At 46.1% G+C, this 19,852-nt stretch overlaps 1 protein-coding gene across 3 annotated transcripts in view; it reads right to left on the bottom strand.

The window, feature by feature from the left end:
- The window catches only part of VWDE (von Willebrand factor D and EGF domains), a 550,953-nt gene that overhangs the window by 380,541 nt on the left and 150,560 nt on the right, over positions 1–19,852 (bottom strand). For all 3 annotated transcript variants that reach the window (XR_011303393.1, XM_069648623.1, XM_069648624.1), the window contains exon 4: positions 19,061–19,126. Coding sequence is in view for 2 of the 3 variants with exons in the window: in XM_069648623.1 (XP_069504724.1) it covers positions 19,061–19,126 (66 nt within the window). In the remaining variant the exon portion in view is untranslated. The remainder of the gene's footprint in view (positions 1–19,060; positions 19,127–19,852) is intronic.

Raw genomic sequence — 19,852 nt, 5'->3', positions numbered from 1 at the left:
AGTTAATAGCAACATATGAGTGATTTAATGCACCAATTAGGATGTTATGAATGACACATTGCAAAACAGGAATTGAGTATGCAAACAGTGAATATGTTGTGTTTTCCATTTTAAAGTTCTGAGAGAAGAAACAATATCAATGTCATGTATTTGTTTATTTTGGATTTGCAGCACATATGTCAAAAGGCGCTCATGGACAGCACTGACTAAACCGTAAACAAGGGAAGAATTACACAATATAGAAGTGGAAGATGGAAACAACAGCACAAGCAGTGTTAAATAATAGAAACAACAATGGTAACTTTGTTAACCAGTGCAACAATAGTAGCAGTTGTATGTAGATACACATCCCTGGGAATTATGTAAGCTTGGTTTGGGCACCATGATAGTGTTTTATGTTACGCTAATGACACAATCCTATTATGAACCCCTAGTTTGATTCAAGCGTTAATAGGGGGAAACAGCAAAGTCTGCTTTTTTTCACTTTATATTAATGGAGTTAAATGAGTGCAGGAAAAATGGCTACATTTGTGGGTGAATAAGAAAATGAATAGATCTGCACATATAGATAAACAAGCCACCTCAATGTTGCAAGTCAATGGGGATTTTAACCACTCAATGAGTTATGCTGGTAAGCAGTGTCGTGAATATCTTCCAAGTGTATCACGCTACTCGTTCGCAAAGAGGGGACCCCCAAACAACCCTTCTCCTGTCATGCACCCACCCTCTGGAACTTGATCCTGATATCTGCTCGGAATGCCCTCACAATTCTTCAATTTCGCAAATGTCTTAAAACACAGATTGATGCATGGACCGCAGCTCACATTACTGCACTACTGTTAAAAGACGCCAGCTCACTAGGTCCACATAACATTTTTTAAAGTCTACCAGGATTGGGCTGGATGACACTAATGTCATAGAGCACAAGTATAAAGATAAAAATCAAACAATCGAACATATCCACTTAAAGTGATTCTATCTTTACCAAAATCATCATTGAGCTTTGTAGTTTTCGAATGAACTATACCAAGGATATATATCCCTAGAAGGTAATAAGTGACCAATTTGGTTTAGGCTATCCATTCGGGCTATCCCTTCAGGCTAATACTTGTGGCACATTGTCTTGTACCGTTCTGGAGGATATTTGCAAGAGGAACCACACATCAAAACTCCCTGGCCCCATCCTATTGTCCATGTACGGTCACTGGGAGTGAAATGTGAAGGGGCTGTGCATTGTTCAGTGTCATGAATCATGAACTGAAGAAGAATATGGAGCTTGGGAAAAAGAAACATAGTAAACTCTGCAGAGAAGATTAGAACTTTCATGCCCTGGCAGGAGTGGGGGCGGACATGTGCTTTAATGATCTGCCAGTCCGAGCTTTGGTGGGCCCGAGCGAAGAAAGGCCGTAGCTCAGGCCTGGGGCTATTAAAGTCCATGTCCGCCCCCCCCACCAGGGTATGAAAGCTATTTGCACTTTGGAATTTTATTTTTTTTTCCTTCAGACTGGAGAAGGAAGCATCGTGATTGGCTCCTCTCCCCTACTTGGGAGCCAACCACAAGCCGGCAGGCTTGGAGCCGGCCCACCACGAAGGCACACACAAAGGCACTGTGCCTGTCTCCAGCCTGCTCGTCTGCTGAACCTGGAGGAGCAGGAGCTCCCTCCATCTACTGCTGGAGCAGTAGTCAGCCCTGCACTGATGCCCTCGAGCCCTGCCTAACTCCAGGTATGCCACAGCCTCCCTCAGGTGCATTTTAAAAAGCGGAGCGCGAGTGTGCCTTTTTTTAGTCAACTCCCGGCGGATTATTATTAATATATCCGTGCCGCACTTGCTTTGCCCAGTGGGCCTTTTCTACCCAGGATTTGCCCCTTATTGCACTCGGAGTGCATCCAGACACCATTGGGACCCACGAGGTCTGCACCACTCCAAGATGGCCGACCGTCACCGCCTCAACCCTCTACTCGTCCCCACAGCCCTGCAAGCATCGTGATTGGCTCCTCTCCCCTACTTGGGAGCCAACCACAAGCCGGCAGGCTCGGAGCCGGCACACCACGAAGGCACACACAAAGGCACTGTGCCTGTCTCCAGCCTGTTTGTCTGCTGAGCCTGGAGGAGCAGGAGCTCCCTCCATCTACTGCTGGAGCAGTAGTCAGCCCTGCACTGATGCCCTCGAGCCCTGCCTAACTCCAGGTATGCCACAGCCTCGCTCAGGTGCATTTTGAAAAGCGGAGCGCGAGTGTGCCTTTTTTAGTCAACTCGCAGCGGATTATTATTTATATATCCGCGCCGCACTTGCTTTGCCCAGTGGGCCTTTTCTACCCAGGATTTGCCCCTTATTGCACTCGGAGTGCATCCAGACACCATTGGGACCCACGAGGTCTGCACCACTCCAAGATGGCCGACCGTCACTGCCTCAACCCTCTTCTCGGCCCCACAGCCCTGCAAGCATCGTGATTGGCTCCTCTCCCCTACTTGGGAGCCAACCACAAGCCGGCAGGCTTGGAGCTGGCCCACCACGAAGGCACACACAAAGGCACTGTGCCTGTCTCCAGCCTGTTCGTCTGCTGAGCCTGGAGGAGCAGGAGCTCCCTCCATCTACTGCTGGAGCAGTAGTCAGCCCTGCACTGATGCCCTCGAGCCCTGCCTAACTTCAGGTATGCCACAGCCTCCCTCAGGTGCATTTTGAAAAGCAGAGCGCGAGTGTGCCTTTTTTAGTCAACTCGCGGCAGATTATTATTAATATATCTGCGCCGCACTTGCTTTGCTGAGTGGGCCTTTTCTACCCAGGATTTGCCCCTTATTGCACTCGGAGTGCATCCAGACACCATTGGGGCCCACGAGGTCTGCACCACTCCAAGATGGCCGACCGTCACCGCCTCAACCCTCTACTCGGCCCCACAGCCCTGCAAGCATCGTGATTGGCTCCTCACCCCTACTTGGGAGCCAACCACAAGCCGGCAGGCTTGGAGCCGGCCCACCACGAAGGCACTGTGCCTGTCTCCAGCCTGTCTACACCGTTGAGCCTAGAGCCACGACCCCTTGCCCTCCAGCTTACAGGGTAAGAATACTGCCGCCCTTCCACAACCTACTCCTAACGCTCTAGCCAGAGACCTTGAACTGTTCGCATCCATCACGGACCCGGCGTACATGCACCTCCAAACATTGCTACGTCCAAGGTCCCACTTGCACCGTTGTGTTCTCGAACTGCAACATAATGTTTCAGTGCTTAATGTGTATCTACTTAACCACCTACCATCCACTACTCCTGCGCAACCATAATTAACCTCCACTGCGGCTTCTCGCACTGCACAAGCATAAGTACCCAACCCACTCTTGCCTCATATTAGCAACATGTTTTTTTCGCCTGTTTGCTGCCCTGGCCCTGCCTTGCTGTATGCTGCCACTTGATAACTGCATCTGCATTACGGTCGCCCAGAGACCACTGTGATATTGTGTAATGCCTTATGGTCGCTTAGAGACCAATGTGATATTGTGTAGTGCCTTATGGTCGTCCAGAGACCACTGTGATATTGTGTAGTGCCTTATGGTCGCTTAGAGACCAATGTGATATTGTGTAGTGCCTTATGGTCGCCCAGAGACCACTGTGATATTGTGTAGTGCCTTATGGTCGCCCAGAGACCACTGTGATATTGTGTAGTGCCTTATGGTCGCCCAGAGACCACTGTGATATTGTGTAGTGCCTTATGGTCGCTTAGAGACCAATGTGATATTGTGTAGTGCCTTATGGTCGCCTAGAGACCACTGTGATATTGTGTAGTACCTTATGGTCGCCCAGAGACCACTGTGATATTATGTAGTGCCTTATGGTCGCTTAGAGACCAATGTGATATTGTGTAGTGCCTTATGGTCGCCTAGAGACCACTGTGATATTGTGTTGCACCTTATGGTCGCTTAGAGACCTTAACCCACCAGCTCTCGCTAACTTATCTCAACATGTGCACCTGCCACACATTGTACCTCCTCACAGGTCTAGTCTACACCTTACTGACTAGCACTATTGACTACTCCGTGCCCACAGGGCAACCCAACAGCCATATCATGGAACTCAGACACACCACCACACACGCTACTCCTCCCGAGATCATACTCAGACAGCAAAGACTCAGAACACACACACACTCCCTCTAGCTTTCCTCTCCACACCCATGCAGGTAACACCGAGGAACTCACGCCTAGGCTCTCGCACTCACACTAAGACCTGCTGCCCACCATACACTATTACCCGCAAGCACCTTAACAGGTCTCTGATGCTCGCTCCAACCTCACATGACCAATGTGAAGTCAGACATCACTTGACTAATAAGCCTACTCACGCTACCAAAAAGCTTATCCCTATTACCAACCTCAAGCCACCTCAACCAAAAAAGCTCCAACACCTTAAATGTGCTCTATTAAATGTTTGCTCACTCAACGCTCACGCTTTAGAAGTCAATGACATTATTACCAACCAAGACCTAGACATGTTAGCCATAACAGAAACATGGTTGCACCGTGCCTCTGGCCCGACCATCAGCTTAGCTGTACCATCAGGTTACTCGATCTTAAGACAGGACAGATTAACTAAAATGGGAGGTGGAGTCGCACTAATCTTTAAAGACACCCTAGCCTTAAGACAGACTCCCACCACAGGGGAAGACTCCATTGACATCCTCTCAGGCAAACTTACCCTCTCCCTCAAAGACACAGTAAATATTCATGTCATATATAGACCCCCAGACCCCGCCAACAATTTCAAAGCATAGTCAACCATCTTCTTGCAAAAAACATCAAACAAACTTCCAAAACATTGTTTCTAGGAGACCTAAACCTTGGATATAATGATAAACTTGACAACGAAGCCACCACTCTCGCCAGAAACCTCACAGATCTAGGACTCACACAGATAGTTACTGCCCCGACCCATAATAAAGGCCGTATCTTAGACTGGGTGGCTGATCACAACTGTGGCTCCACCCTCAACTCCAACACAGCCCTTCCTTGGTCTGATCACAACTGCCTTCAATTCTGCATCCCCATATCCTCCTACTCCAAACCTCTTATACCAGCACCGGCCATGCTAGCCAGAAGTGCCAAAAAACTTACAGCAGACAATATACGCCCCCTTCTCAACATCCCTTGCCTAGCACCCCCGTTCTCCTCCGACCCCAGCATTCTAGCAGAGAACTTCAAAGACACCCTCACCCATGCCACCAACGCCGCAGCCCCTCTTGAAAACAAAAAAGAAAAAAAATCGTTTCACTCCAACTCATGGTTCACGGAGGACTTACTAAATCTTCGCCAATGCAAGCGCCAAGCCCTCAAAACATAGCAGGCCAATCCCTGTGATGCCACCAAAGTAGACTTTCTCAGTATCTCTAAAAAATACAAAAATGCCATACTCAAGGCGAAATCAGAAACCTACAATAAACGTATCATGGAAGCCAACTCCCACTCAAAAGAGCTTTTCACCATCTTTAAAGAGCTCACTATCCCCCCAATCTGCACAGATGAGATTGTTAACGATGAGGCTTGGTGCAATAACATTCAAACAGCAATGTTAAATAAAATAGACCTTCTTCAAAATAAAATAGCAGAACACTTTAAGGCTCTGCACCCCCAACAGACCCTCTCCGTCAATACCGCCAAAGATAAGCACACCTCCAAATTCGATTTCTCCCCAATCACCGAGTCGGATACTCTCCACATCCTCAAACAGCTCAAACCATCTCAATGCAAAGGAGATATATGCCCCCCCAACATCATTAAAGAGTGTGCGGCACCCCTCGCACCAATCATCACAGCATTCATTAACGCCTCATCAAGACGGGCAAAGTCCCTGACAGCCTTAAAGAGGCGTGGGTACGGCCACTCTTAAAGAAACCAACCCTGGACCCTGCCCAACCTAATAATTATCGGCCCATTACTACGGTTCCATTTCTCCTAAAAATCCTAGATAAAGCTGCACGCATGCAGATACAGGCCTACCTGGAAAACAGCTCTGTCCTAGGTAAAAGGCAGTCCGGATTCCGCAAAGGTCATGGCACTGACACAGCCTTACTAGATCTGAAGAATCAAATGACCCTGATCTTAGACAAAGGCAAACCGGCCCTTCTGCTCCACCTAGACCTCTCGGCGGCATTTGATTTAGTCGATCACGCCATCCGCACGAACCATCTCACTCAGGCCGCACATTTCTCCAAACAAGCCACAAATTGGATCACCTCCTTCCTCGAAGGTAGAGTGATGAAAGTGTTTTCCAATACAGCCAACGCAGAGCCTACCACCATCAGGTATGGAGTCCCTCAGGACTCATGTACGGCTCCCACTCTCTATAATCTTTTTACCAAACCTCTCTTTGATAAACTGGACGCACTTGGGATCACATACACCAACTACGCTGACGATACCCAAGTACTCCTCCCGCTCACAGGACTCTACCACCAGGACGCAGCCACCCTCCAGAATATATACGCCACCATCCAAGCACGGATGGCCACGAACGGTGTATGTCTTAACGGAGATAAAACCGAAATTCTCATCCTTGGCCAAAAATCCACTCTCACGAACCTCGACCCACTCTTCACCAACTTCTGCATAGACAATTGTGTCATCCCAGTTCTACCTTCTGTTAAAACACTAGGAGTCCACATTGACGCATCACTCTCCATGGACAAGCAAGTCAACTCCATTGTCTCTGCCTCCGCCCTGAGCACTAAGCTCATTAATTCAATCAAACCTTTCCTAACTAAAGATAATTGCCTATCCATTGCCAGAGCCACCATTGGAGCCAAACTAGATTATTGTAATGCGCTATTGGCTGGCACCTCCAACTCCAATCTCAATAAACTCCAAACAACACAAAATAATGCACTAAGAGCAGCCCTCAATATACCTAAAAGGGACCACATCGCGCAAGCCAGAAGGGAAGCACACTGGCTACCTGTTAAAGAGCGCATTACATTCAAAATACTTACCACTGCACACAAATGTATTAACCTGTCTGCACCTTCATACCTGTCTGACAGGCTAGTCAGATCTCACTCCACTAGAACAACGAGAAAATACCACACCAACCAACTTAGGGTCCCACTCAGCAAACGAGCTAGAGCAGGTGGAATAAGCTTCCCCTACATCGCCCCTAAGCTATGGAACGCACTACCATGCACGCTCAGAGCAGAAACCTCTCTCACTGCCTTCCGAAAAAAACTGAAAACTACCTTGTTCAACTAACTCCTCCAACGTCATGCCTTCTGACCCTCTCCTCCTCCTCTCCTCTCTTCTCCTACCCTCCTGTAGCTACTACTTTTCTCTTGCAACTAAGTAATGACTTTTCTGTATGTATAACAAGTCATGTTCATATCTGTAACAAGCGCCACGATGCCCTCTGGGCTGCCTGTGCGCTTAACAAATGTGAATAAATAAATAAATAAATAAATAAAAGAATGGCAGCCACAATTGAAATGGAAAAGGGACTATGTCCCTTTTGAGATGACAGCAGCCATTGAAAACATGATCCAAAAAGGTCACTGTCATCCGAAAACTGACCTAGTCCCTTTTCTATTTCAATGGTGGCAGCCAGACGGGAGGATCTCAGGGACCAGAGTGCAAGGCTCTGGTCCCGCTGGTCAGTGGGGGTGGTGGGAAGGGGAATCAGGTCATTCGGGGGGTGGGAAGGCAACAGGGAGAGACTCCCTAATGCCTCCCCACATTAGAAGAAAAAAAATGAACATCAAAGTGCCATCCGCTGAAGGACCTCAGGTGGTTGGAACAGCGGGTGGTGATTGTGTTATCTTGCCCGCTGTTCCAGCAACTTGATTGGTTCACTCACCCAGGAGTAAATATAGCTTTCTTGTCCCGGTCAGGGGGCAGACAAAGGCTTTAATGACCCACCTGCCCAAGCATTGGAAGGTATGAGCAAAGCGAGGGCATCAGTTTGGGATGTGAGCCATTAAAGCGCATGTCCGCCCCCCACCGAGGCATGAAAACTATGCGCACCTCAGGATTTACATGTGTTTGGATAGTTCTCGTTTGTTTTTCCTTCCAATGGGAAATCTTCTCAGAGTGGGTGAATCTCCCGTCAGAGAAAAAACATTGTGATAAAGATGGCAGCCACCATTGAAATGGAAAAGAACTAGGTCCCTTTTTGGTTGACAGCGGCCATGGAAAACATGATCCAAAATAGCCACTGTCATCAAAAAGGGACGTAGTCCCATTTCTATTTCAATGGCGGTGAAGAGACAGCAGGAGCTCAGGGACCACAAGGCTTGGTTCCTGCAGGAAAGTGGGGCGGTTGGGGAGGGAAATTGGGTGATTTGGCGGGTGTGGAGGCAACAGCGAGAGACTCCCTGTTGCCTCCCCACATTAGAAGGAAAATAAGGAAAATCAAAGCACCACCCGGGGTACTGCCTCGGGTGGCTGCAACAGCAGGTGGGGATTTTGGATTTTCACTGGCTGTTCCAGCCACCTGATTTGTTTGCTCAACCTTTCCAGGTGCAAATTTAGATTACCTATTATGGATTGCAGAACCCATAGCAAAACAGTGGTAGATTAGTATAAGGTTTGAAGTATGTTTCTTAATATCTGCCTCTTTTGCTCCAAAATGGAGGAAACTGAGTACACCCACTCCCGCCTTCCCTGCAGCTCTCTGGCCGGCCTCTCTTGGCCCTCTTCCTGCTCCTACCTGCAAGGCAAAAAACCTCAGGGTCATCTTCGACTCCACACTCTCCTTCTCTCCTCACATTTCTGGCGTTTCTAAGAAGTCACACTACCAGCTGCACCTCCTCAGAGGTATCCTTCCTTTCCTCTCCTTCCCCCAGAAGCTCACTGTCTCCAGAGCCATGGTTCTCTCGAAGCTGAACTACTGTAACAGCCTCTATCTAAATCTGCCTGCCTCTACTCTCCGCCCTCTGCAACTCATCCAGAACAGGACTCGAGACTTGTCCTTGGCCTCAAGCCCAGGGACCGTATCTCTCCAGGACTGAAATCGCTACACTGGTTCCCTGTGGCTGCGAGGATTAAGTTCAAAACCCTCTGCATTGTCCACAAGACCTTCTGGGGCCTGGGGCCAAATTACCTTCAACTCTCCCTTCCTAAATATCTTCCTTCTCGTGCATTTCGCTCTTCCACCTCCAACTCCCTCAGGGTCAGCCGCTTCTCCAAGCAACGAGTTGGGGGGAGATCTCTCTCCGCAGCAGGGGCCTCCCTCTGGAACAGCCTTCCTGCCTCCCTGAAACTTGAGGAGAACCATCTCCGGTTCCGGAAGCACCTCAAAACCTTCCTCTTTGCTTCTGCTTTCTCTCTCCCTCTCCCCTGCTAAATCACTGAAACTGCACTGAATCAGCAACTGGGCCACTCACCAATCTCGGTCCTTGGCCACTCTCCCTTGCACTGCCTTCCTGGCAACCCCTGCACTGCGGGACTGTCTCTGTGTCCCTACAGCCCCCCTTTCCAGCACTTGGCTGCACTTATCTTGCACTTGCCACCAGCTGGCCCTTATTATTATCGTGTTCATTACTAACCCTGTACTGCACTTTCCCCTCTCCCTTTCCCCCTTGCACTTTTCCTGTCCCCCTTACCCATGCACTTGCGCGATCTGAATGACACCTGGTCTAGTAGGATCAGTGTCTGTCTCCCCTTGTTCCCCCCTCCCTGCCTCGTCGCGCCTTGAAACACTTGTGTATAGGCGCGTTACAAATGCCATATCATATCATATCATATCATCATGTCACAAATCGTGGGAAAATACTGCTTATAATATTGAAATCTTTCAAGGATTTGCAATTGTTGGCTCCCCAGATGTCCTGATAACAACTCCTAGCTGCCCTGCCAGGATAGTTAATATGGAGGGATCATTGGAGTGATATACCAAAACTTCTGGCAAGAGCGTCCCAGTGTTCTTTTTTTAATCACAACATTAAGGAGAATTAATTGTATGCACTTTGTATATTTATATTTGTTTATATTATTTTGAATTGTATGTACATTACTAGAATTGAAGGTGCTGTAACTTTAATGGTATTTACTCCAATAAAGGATAATAATTCAAGTACATGAGGCAATTAGATGCAACAGCACAAGAGGTTTAACATAAATGACACATCATTGGCAACAATGTAATTGGGAAAAACAGCACACACAATGTTATACTTTGAAGTAAACATTTGGATGAAAACCTTCTAGTGATAAACACTTTTTAAACACTTTTTAAATAAATCCATCTTTTTAAATGCAAACTTTACATCAATTTATAGAATTGTGGCTTCTCGAGAAAAACGTGTTTCTTTTGAGAAGCATATTCTGCTTTTTTGGGGAAACAGAAGATGATAATTGAAGAGTTTAGTTTATTTGCTTTTATAGCGCACCAAGCCCAAGTGTATCTGGGCACTTTAGAGGTGTATTTCTGAAATATTTTCATATAATAAAGTGGTTCAGTGAGGCTATGACTATAGTAGTTGACTGACCTTTCAGCCTATTTCGACTAAAGAAAGTTAATCGGGTGAAGGAACATCTCTTAAGCTTGGAGACGTGCCACATGTCTCGTATTCGGATCAGATCAGCATGGGAAGCAGTAGATTAGTCTATCATGGTCAGCCGGGGGAATAGTTGATTGTGTATTCAATCAACTATTCAATCTACCATTTTTTTTTAAATATAACACAAATGTTTATAAACGCACAAGGTGGCAGGATTGGTAGGTCAATGTGATGGGAGGTCTAAATTGTATACATCTGAAATGTATTTCCTGCAGATGCATTCATTCAACTAAAACAGCCATGCTGCTATGTCCAGCCCTCCGATCATGCACTCAGTTGTTTGCCATGAGACAACAATTCCCCAGATGCTCACTTGTTTAGTAAAGCAGATGTGTATGGACAAGCACCAAAGAAACGGGTTATGAGGGAGGTGGAATTTGATAGCTTTGCTTGCATGCAAACACTATGTGCAAGAGATGTTTGATACTTTTGCTAAACGACCAGAGACACTTGATGGGAAATAATTCTGGATCTGGCAAAGGCACAGTTCAGATGAGTACATGATAAACCCGTTAAGGAAGAGCAATTTGAAATGACTTAAACAGAGCTGCAGATGTGGGCTTAACATGATGCACAGGGTGGCTCCTACAGGGACGGCTCCATAATGTGTCTGCACGTGTCAGCAGGTGAAGCAGCCTCCCACTAACATTAAACAAGCCTAAATGATCAACTAACCCTCAATCCCTCAGTAACCAAACTGACTCACCATGCCCCATAACTTAGGTCATTCTCCACACTGAGCTCAAGGGAAAGGTCCAGCGGTGCTCCCACCTGAGTCCCATGGTGCAGTGTCAAACTCCTACCTTTCCCTCTAACAACAGCTAACACTATCCTGCTGCAATCACATTCAACAAGGTGGTTGCAAAGGCTTAATTCCACCTTCGAACAAGCAGAAGCAACCAGCTGCAGTACCAAGATGCGTCAAACAAAGAACAGACTGCCGTCAACCAGCACCAATGATAAGATAGGCTAATTTCTCGCACAATCACACTAGTACCAATAACCTCTTTAGCATTTTCCTGCCATACAACACTATCACCGGAAAGAGGGACACCAACCACTCACACCCATCACCTGCACTAGGAAATCCACTGTGAAGACGATCCATTTAAAAAACGATGGTATGGTGAAATTTAGGCCTATCTCCCACTTTACAGTATTCTCTAATCTAGGTGAAGTATTACTGCCTTCCATTCTGTGAAATGTAGGCCTTTCTCCTGTTATCTAAGTGTCCCATATATAGGCGCTGTTATTACTGCCTGCCATTCTGTGAAACCTAGGCCATTCTCCCGTGATCTAGGTGTCTCTAATATAGGTATATTTAATGTACTGCCTGCCATTCTGTGAAACATAGGCCTTTCTCCCATTATCCAGGTCTCTCAAATCTTGGTGTTCTAATTTACTACCTTCCATTCTGTGAAACCTAGGCCTTTCTCCTGTTATCCAGGTGTTCCAAATCTAGGTGCTCCTCTTACTGCCTGCCATTCTGTGAAACCTAAGCCATTCTCCCATTATCCAGGTGTTCCATATCTAGGTACTGCTATTACTGCCTGCCATTCTGTGAAACATAGCCTTTCTCCCATTATCCAGGTGTTCCATATCTAGGTACTGATATTACTGCCTGCCATTCTGTGAAACATAGGCCTTTCTCCCATTATCCAGGTCTCTCAAATCTTGGTGTACTAATTTACTACCTGCCATTCTGTGAAACCTAGGCCTTTCTCCTTTTATCCAGGTCTCTCTAATCTTGGTATTGTAATTTACTGCCTGCCATTCTGTGAAACCTAGGCCTTCCTCCCATTATCCAGCTGTCTCAAATATTGGTGTTCTAATTTACTGCCTGCCATTCTGTGAAACCTAGGCCTTTGTCCGGTTTTCCAAGTCTGCCAGACCTTAGTTCTGCTATCAAATTTTCTGTTGTGCCCCCGTGTAAGGCACTTTCTCCCTCTATCCAGGTGTCCCAATTCTAGGTACAGCTATTATAGTAACTGCTACTGTGCTTACTGTGATTGCATTTTCTTTTGTGCCCATGTTAGGCCCTTTCTCCCTCTATCCAGGTGTCCCAAATCTAGGTGCTGCTATTGCATTTACTGTCACTGGCCCTCATTACAAGTCTGACACTGGACCATGGTGCTATTAGCACCATGGTCCATGCCTGAGTCCGGCATGGTGGATGGTGGAATTACCGCCCCATTCCAAGGTGAGTGGGGTGGTAATTGACCATTCACCATTTGCCCTTCCCCATTCCCATTTTTGCCCCATAGGGCATAATGGGGATGGGGAAGGCGCTAATTACGGCACCGTAAATTACGGTGCCGTAATTAGCACCAAGGTCGCTTAGCGCCTTGGACTTTAACGCCTGCAAAAAGCAGGCGTTAAAGTGTCAATCAGGCGTTAAGGTTTAACGGCGCCGACGGCGCCGTTAAACCCTTAACGCCTGACTTGTAATGAGGGCCACTGTATTTACTGTTATTGCACTTACTGTTATTGCATTTTCTGTTGCGCTCTGTGTTAGGCCTTTTCTCTCTTTATCCAGGTGTCCGAAATCTAGGTGCTTCTATCGCATTAACTCTCACTACATCTGCTGCTATCTTAAACTCGGTGCATCAACCCTAATACCTTCTGTCCTAACCCTCTGTGTCTGCAGCTACTCTCTGCCCCAACATCTCTCACCTGCTGCACTACTCCATCCCACAACCATGACTGACTTGCCCAACCTGATGGAGATACCATGACAACCAAGCTTTCCTCTCCGCCCCACTCCCCTGCACCCTCTGCGCCAGCGCCACCCCAGCCAAATAACAATGCACCCCACCCAGCTCATGTCCTCCGTACTAGCTCCTTAATTCGTGAACCCCCCCTACATGCCACTTCACCACACCATCTCTGACCTCTCCACTCAAACACCCATTTACTCGGACCCCCCTCTCCCCACCCCAAATCACCATACCCCCTCTAACTCTATGATCACAGGAGCACTCTGGCATGCCTAATACCACCCGCCCCCTACCCACTTCCCACACACCTCAGCCCATATTCCCCCTCCGCCCTCTATCACCCCCCGGGCATCCACTGAGAACAACCCCTTACCCCCCATTCCTACACCCCATGCAATTTCCAACTCACAAGCCAGAGGAGCTCTCTGGCGCTCCAAACAACACATGCCCTGCCATTAACCCCCCATCACTACTGCAGCACTGGTGGGGTCACGCAAGAACTCCCCCCAGACCTGCCCCCCAACCTTAGTCCTCCGCGCCCCTGCCAAAACCCCTTTTACCCTTGCACTACCATTCACCCACTCGTCCAGAGCTCCACGTCACACCATCATCGTCAAACCCAAGCCAACACACATCCCATCCATCCCTCCACCTCAATCCCACACCTGCTCACCACCAATACCACTCCTGCACAGTCCCACCATCTCCTTGACAGCGCAGACCCACGAAGACCTCTGGAAACCCCGAACTCCACACAGCTCAGTGACTTCCCCACTTCACCTGTGAAACCCTCTCACTCAATCCCCTCTCACCCCTCTCCCCTTCACCCCCAGCTCCTCCTCGACCCCCACCCACAGATCACCCACTTAAACCCCTTTCCCTTCTCTCAAAGTAGCATCTCTTGCCCATTCTAAAACCGTCGCTTCATCCCTTTCCCCCTCTGACCCTCCGACACTCTCTCACACTTGTCTTGCAGCCAAACGCACAAAACACTGAAAGGGTGACCGGCCCTCTCCCTCGAGTCTCCATACCTCGCTATTTCTTCATGAGTTCAACCTCCCATATTTTCACAGCCCTGCCATCAGCCCCAACCCACCTGCCACTCCCCATCTCCATCTCTTTGAACATTACCTCACACTCAGTACACGTAAACCCCTAGCTCCCGCCAGACGTGAAGCACTGTCAACAACTCGCCTATCTCAACACACCACACGTGCACCACTCCCCCAATCCCTCTGATCCACCCCACCACATTTCACAAATATCAACCACTGCCTGCCTGCTCTTCCTGCTCCTCATCGAATGGCCCCACTCAGCCCCCCTCCCAAAGAACATTTGTGTCACAAACCCCCACTACTGCTGCCTGGTCAGCCTCAGCCATCCTGACTGTTCCGAGCACACCTTGCATTGCAATGACTGACACCTTACTCACTGCCTCTCAATCCAACCAAGCCCTACCAGCCACGAGCGTCAGGAAAACTGCCACGCCTCATGAAGTCACCTTCTCCTTTTCAATGCCTGCTTTGTGGTGAGAAACACACAGCATCTTTGACCTCCAATCCTCTGACAATCCTGACCTCATCTTCATCAATGAAACTAGGTTCTCTGACGATTTTGCACTAATGAGGCTTTTCCCCCAGGCTACTTGCTTATCTCCCACAACAGACCTTCAAGAGGTGGCAGAGTAGTGATCCTCTATAAATCTCACTTCTCCATCTCACTCACAGAAAGCCAACCATGCAATGCTAACTGTGAATCCCTTCTAGTAAAACTCTCATTACTGTCAACACTCACTCACAGCTACCTACTTCCTACCGCCAGGATATGACAGACATTTTGCCAACAATCGCTGTGACTCACTAGCTACCATTCAGGCAAACCACCCAACACTCACACCACTGGGGGACTTCAATATCTGGTTTGATGTATCAAACAACTCCATGACCCAACCCCTGGTCAACAGTCTAGCAGCACTCAAGCCCTCCTGACATACCACAGGTCCAACCCAATCTGGGGGTCATACCCTTCATGCAATCTTCAGCTCCTATGACCTCGTCTCTGTATCTAGCCCCATACCGTCCATCTGGATAGACCACTGTGCCATCCCTTTCTCTGTCCTCACTCCACCCCCTCCACCCAAGACTGATTCTGCCCGCACACGTGTTCACAAATGCTGGGGCAAAGTCCAGGTACTCCCCGATCTGGCTGAAGCCCTGCTGCACAGTCTACCAGAGTTTTCCCTGACGTGCTTTATCTGATTAGTTGACAGAGGACAGACCCTTATTCCTTATCCTTGCCTGACCATGATGAATGTATTATTTTGGTTTTTTTTGCCATCAATGTAAAATTTCATTTTAATTGGGGCACACTCATAAAAAGACACCCCAGAGGCAATTGCTTGGTCTACTGGGGAAGATTAAGTTGTTAAAAATGTAAAAAATGAAAAAATGCTCTACATGGGACATGATAGATGCAACATATTGTTCTTGACAGTGGAACAATTGTTAAAATGTAACTAGTCCGGGGTGTGTTGACCGGCCCACTGATCACAATTTTTCGTTTATGAGTATCTGACACGTTCATTTCATGTACATTCATGAACACAAAAGACCCAGAATATTCATATAACATGACTGTGGCCAGAGTGTAATTCTCATACACGTGCAACAAGGAAAATCTCTATCACCTACCCCAGCCCTTTTGCTTACCATAGCCAAAAACACGGTTACACAATGTATTATTAATTATTTTTACTTCATTTTACAATAACAATAGATCTAACTAAAACATCAATATGTTGATGTAAGTTTACTAATAAGTTTTTGCGATGTTCCAAGATGGCACCCATTCACACACCTTCAAGATAGCACCTTGTACATAGGGACTCTGAATAGTCCGTTTTCTATGTTTATGAACACGCATAGAGACAGAGAAGGTCTGGGTATGCTCTGTGTTTGCCGACAACTAAGAGGGTTGCCAGGGAGATGGGGAATCCCACCGCAGAACGCACGAGGAGCGCATCCATCTGTTTGGAGTACGCGCGACCTTGGGGAGTAGCACAGAGAAGAACGAAAAAGATTTTGTCCGCGATCGTGGATTTCCACATTAACAGTGCAGAGGTAAGCAGTAGCCAGGGAAGACAATTATTTATTTACTCCTTACATAGCCCCAAGAGGGGATTTTTAGTAACATAGCTCACTCCTCTATCTCTTTATTTTTATTTCTTTCTACATAGAAGATCAGAGATGATCATGTGTTAACAGCACCTGGTACGCTAGGTTTTACAGGCAAAGACGAGTTATAGCCCTCTTACTTTCTTCAAATCTCTCAACTTGGTAAGCCATTTTACTATTCACAGTGTTTTTTTCTAACACAGCAGTATATTTTTGTTTTATACTTCTATAGCCTAGTCATTTGGGTAAACTCGCTAATATCACATGCTGTAAGGGGCCAACAGTTTTATTCACCACATTTTTGGAGATTATACAGGATATACAACATCACAGGGATTTATTCCACACTACTTACAGATATATCCCCCATTTTTGTACTTTAGGTGCTCCACACTCACGAGAGGAGCATTTTTTCTAACAGGTGTGTGAGGAATTGGAACACACCATTTCACCAGATTCAGGGGAAGACACAAACTCCACTCACTCTACATTAAAGGTATGCTTACTCGAAACAACATGATGGAGAGTCGTTCTCATAACTATATGGTTTCTTGACTGATTGATTTTGGACATGTAGTGAGTATACCAGTGCACACTGGCTACAGTAGAGGCCTCTAAAATATTAGAATAACTTTGACTATCATGTTAGAATGTCTTTTGAATTGTGCTCAGAATGATATATCAACACATATACGACTAATTGGCAATGGTATGTATAGCTGAATATACTTTTGTAGATACATGAGGTTCATGTGAAGAACACAGGATTGAAACAGTTTTCATTTGTTTATGTTTTACAGTTTAAGCCACTTGGCTCAAGAAGAAGGGATGCTCATCCCGAAACGTGTCAGCCACTTTTGAATTGTATACATGGATTATCATTGCTTATCATCATATTCTGTTGACAGCTAATTTGGCTTTTTGCATTTTAAGTTTTAATGGTGAACTAATTGTGACTACAATTAAAATTTCTTTGGTTTTTTACTAGATGAATGATCATCTTAGTTATTCATAAAACTTATATACTATTGAGTTATAACAACCAGCTTATTTGACTTTGATGAACCATCTGTTGATGGATTTAAAATAGAGTGCAGGGGACGGGAGGTCTCCTACCAATCTACCTCAGAGACCCACTACCGCGAAACATGAGGACGTTCACTGCCAGTTCATCCAGACCTAGATGGTAACCAGGAACAGTAGGCTCCTAAGAGTACACCATGCACTCCAGACACTCACCTCTCCTACTACTATGCTCACTCTCCACTTCACACCAACAAACAATAGATCGCAGCTATACCCCTCAATCAATTTCAGCCTAGCTGCACACATATGAACAATTCTCCATGAACATCTCAACAACCTGTTAGAACGCAGCTGTACCCAACAAAAAATCGGCCTAGCTGCACACATAAACATCCTACACAGGCCTAATGCTGCCAGAATGCAGTCTCAGAGACCAACGACCTGACTGCACACGTTCGATTGATCTCTCACTACCACTGCACCTAGTGTTAGGATGCAGCCATCATCACACAAATCACACTGGCTACACACATATTGAGTGCACCGAAAAACTGTATTCTACCCTACTCTCTCGACTGACCTAGACTACGGTCCCCAATGGTGTTCAACCAACAAGTGCTTTGAAATCCTACCAATGATGGGGCGCTATATAAATGGCAAATAACAAAACATAACATACGATATGGGATTGATTTTATTTGGAAGCATCTTAGGTGTGGTGAGCTTCAGCTGGTGTTTGACCTGGTTAACATATAGAGGTTAACATGATTTATATGTGCATAAACATTTCCCTATCTTACTAGTCCACATACAAATAATTATCAATCTGAAATACTACAACTCTGGGGAAGAACGTCGTAGACTTATTTGTAGAAACACAACAGGAGAACCAGTAATTATGACAAGGATGTGTGAATGCTGAGAGAAGGAACAATGTAGTTAAATTAGACTTACCTCTGAACCCTCCTCTACATAACACATTCATATACTTAACATTGACCTGAGGTGACATGAATGAAGTCAGATTTTCATTATAAACCTAACAATTTCAAATATGAAAACATGTCTATTCAGTATCCATTAATTATTATTAAGTATTAAGCGGGCTGGATGGTGTTTTATCGGCCCGGGACCCGGCTTAAAGGCCTGAGCGTAGAATGAGCGTAGCGATAGCATTTACCGATGGTCCTCGGGCTGATAACAACCTGCATGCCACAGAGGGTATTACCGTGAATAGCACTCCAGATTGCATATCCTGTAACCCGGGGTGCTGAGAGAAAAGTATTTCTTTTGAATGAATGGGCTGCCGCCGCCATGGATCTGGAAGACGGGGCTCCATACAAAGCCTCTATTCTTTTTCTATGCAGGCAAGTGGGGTGTAGTTTAAAATGAAGGCAGGAAGGGAAAGGAGGGTGGATGGAAAATGGCGGTGCGTGACAGGGGAAGCAGCCAGAAGGTTGCTCGGAACACAGATTTAGATCAGTAGTTTCAGCCGCTGTCCTGAGCAACCTGATTGGTTGCTGCCCCTGCCCAGGGTGCTAATTGTATATAATAATTAGTGAACAATGAACTCACAGCCAATAACACTTATCATAGAAGCAATGATACTTACCAGTGCACACACCACCAATATCCACTTCATCAGGGCCACATGTTGGCAATGTGGTATCAGAAACAACTGCAAAACAGGTTTCTGAAGTTATTTGGTAGGTATCAGATAACAGGGTTATAATAAATTCTCTTCACTCCTCAAGTCGATTACGAGTGAGTGTGTCATGATGTTTTCATCTAATTATTTGTAAATAACAGTAGAATCTACACATTCCTCATAATAATCTCTACACAACATGTCTAACTGAAACATTTAAAAAAGGACATTAACAACACCCAAGAACCAAACCAAATTGATGCTGCGAAAATGTTGATTAAAAATGCACTTCATGGAAAATAGCAAACGGAATCTCACAACAATGGTATAATCTTGAAGCAGTGGCATTTTAAATGTGGCTTTGTTTATGAAATGTCTTCATCAATCACAGCCATGTTTGGCCCATCAGTGTGATGCACTTGGCATGCAATGAGAATAATATTAAACTACCTCAAGGACAGGGCAAGTAAGGTGCAGTAGAACATGTCGTTGCATATGTCCAAATCAAACATCCACCATAGTATTTCATCAATGAATTTCACCACAGAATCAAAAGATGTGCACATTAACAGAACATAAATAATAATGAGTTCATATATGTTTGTGTTAACTAATATGTTTTATGTTTTATGGGGAAGTGAGTTGTGTAGGTTAAGCAATGACTTACTCATATTTTTGATTACTATTGATTCACATTGAAGCTCTGCAGGTATTGCTACTGTTGTGAAACTTACCCTCATACATCCCTGTTAGGGA

Source organism: Ambystoma mexicanum, chromosome 2q (genome assembly GCF_040938575.1).
Source record: "Ambystoma mexicanum isolate Mex_15411 chromosome 2q, UKY_AmexF1_1, whole genome shotgun sequence".
NCBI classification, from domain to species: Eukaryota; Metazoa; Chordata; class Amphibia; order Caudata; family Ambystomatidae; genus Ambystoma; species Ambystoma mexicanum.
This window is presented reverse-complemented; position numbering and strand designations above follow the sequence as displayed.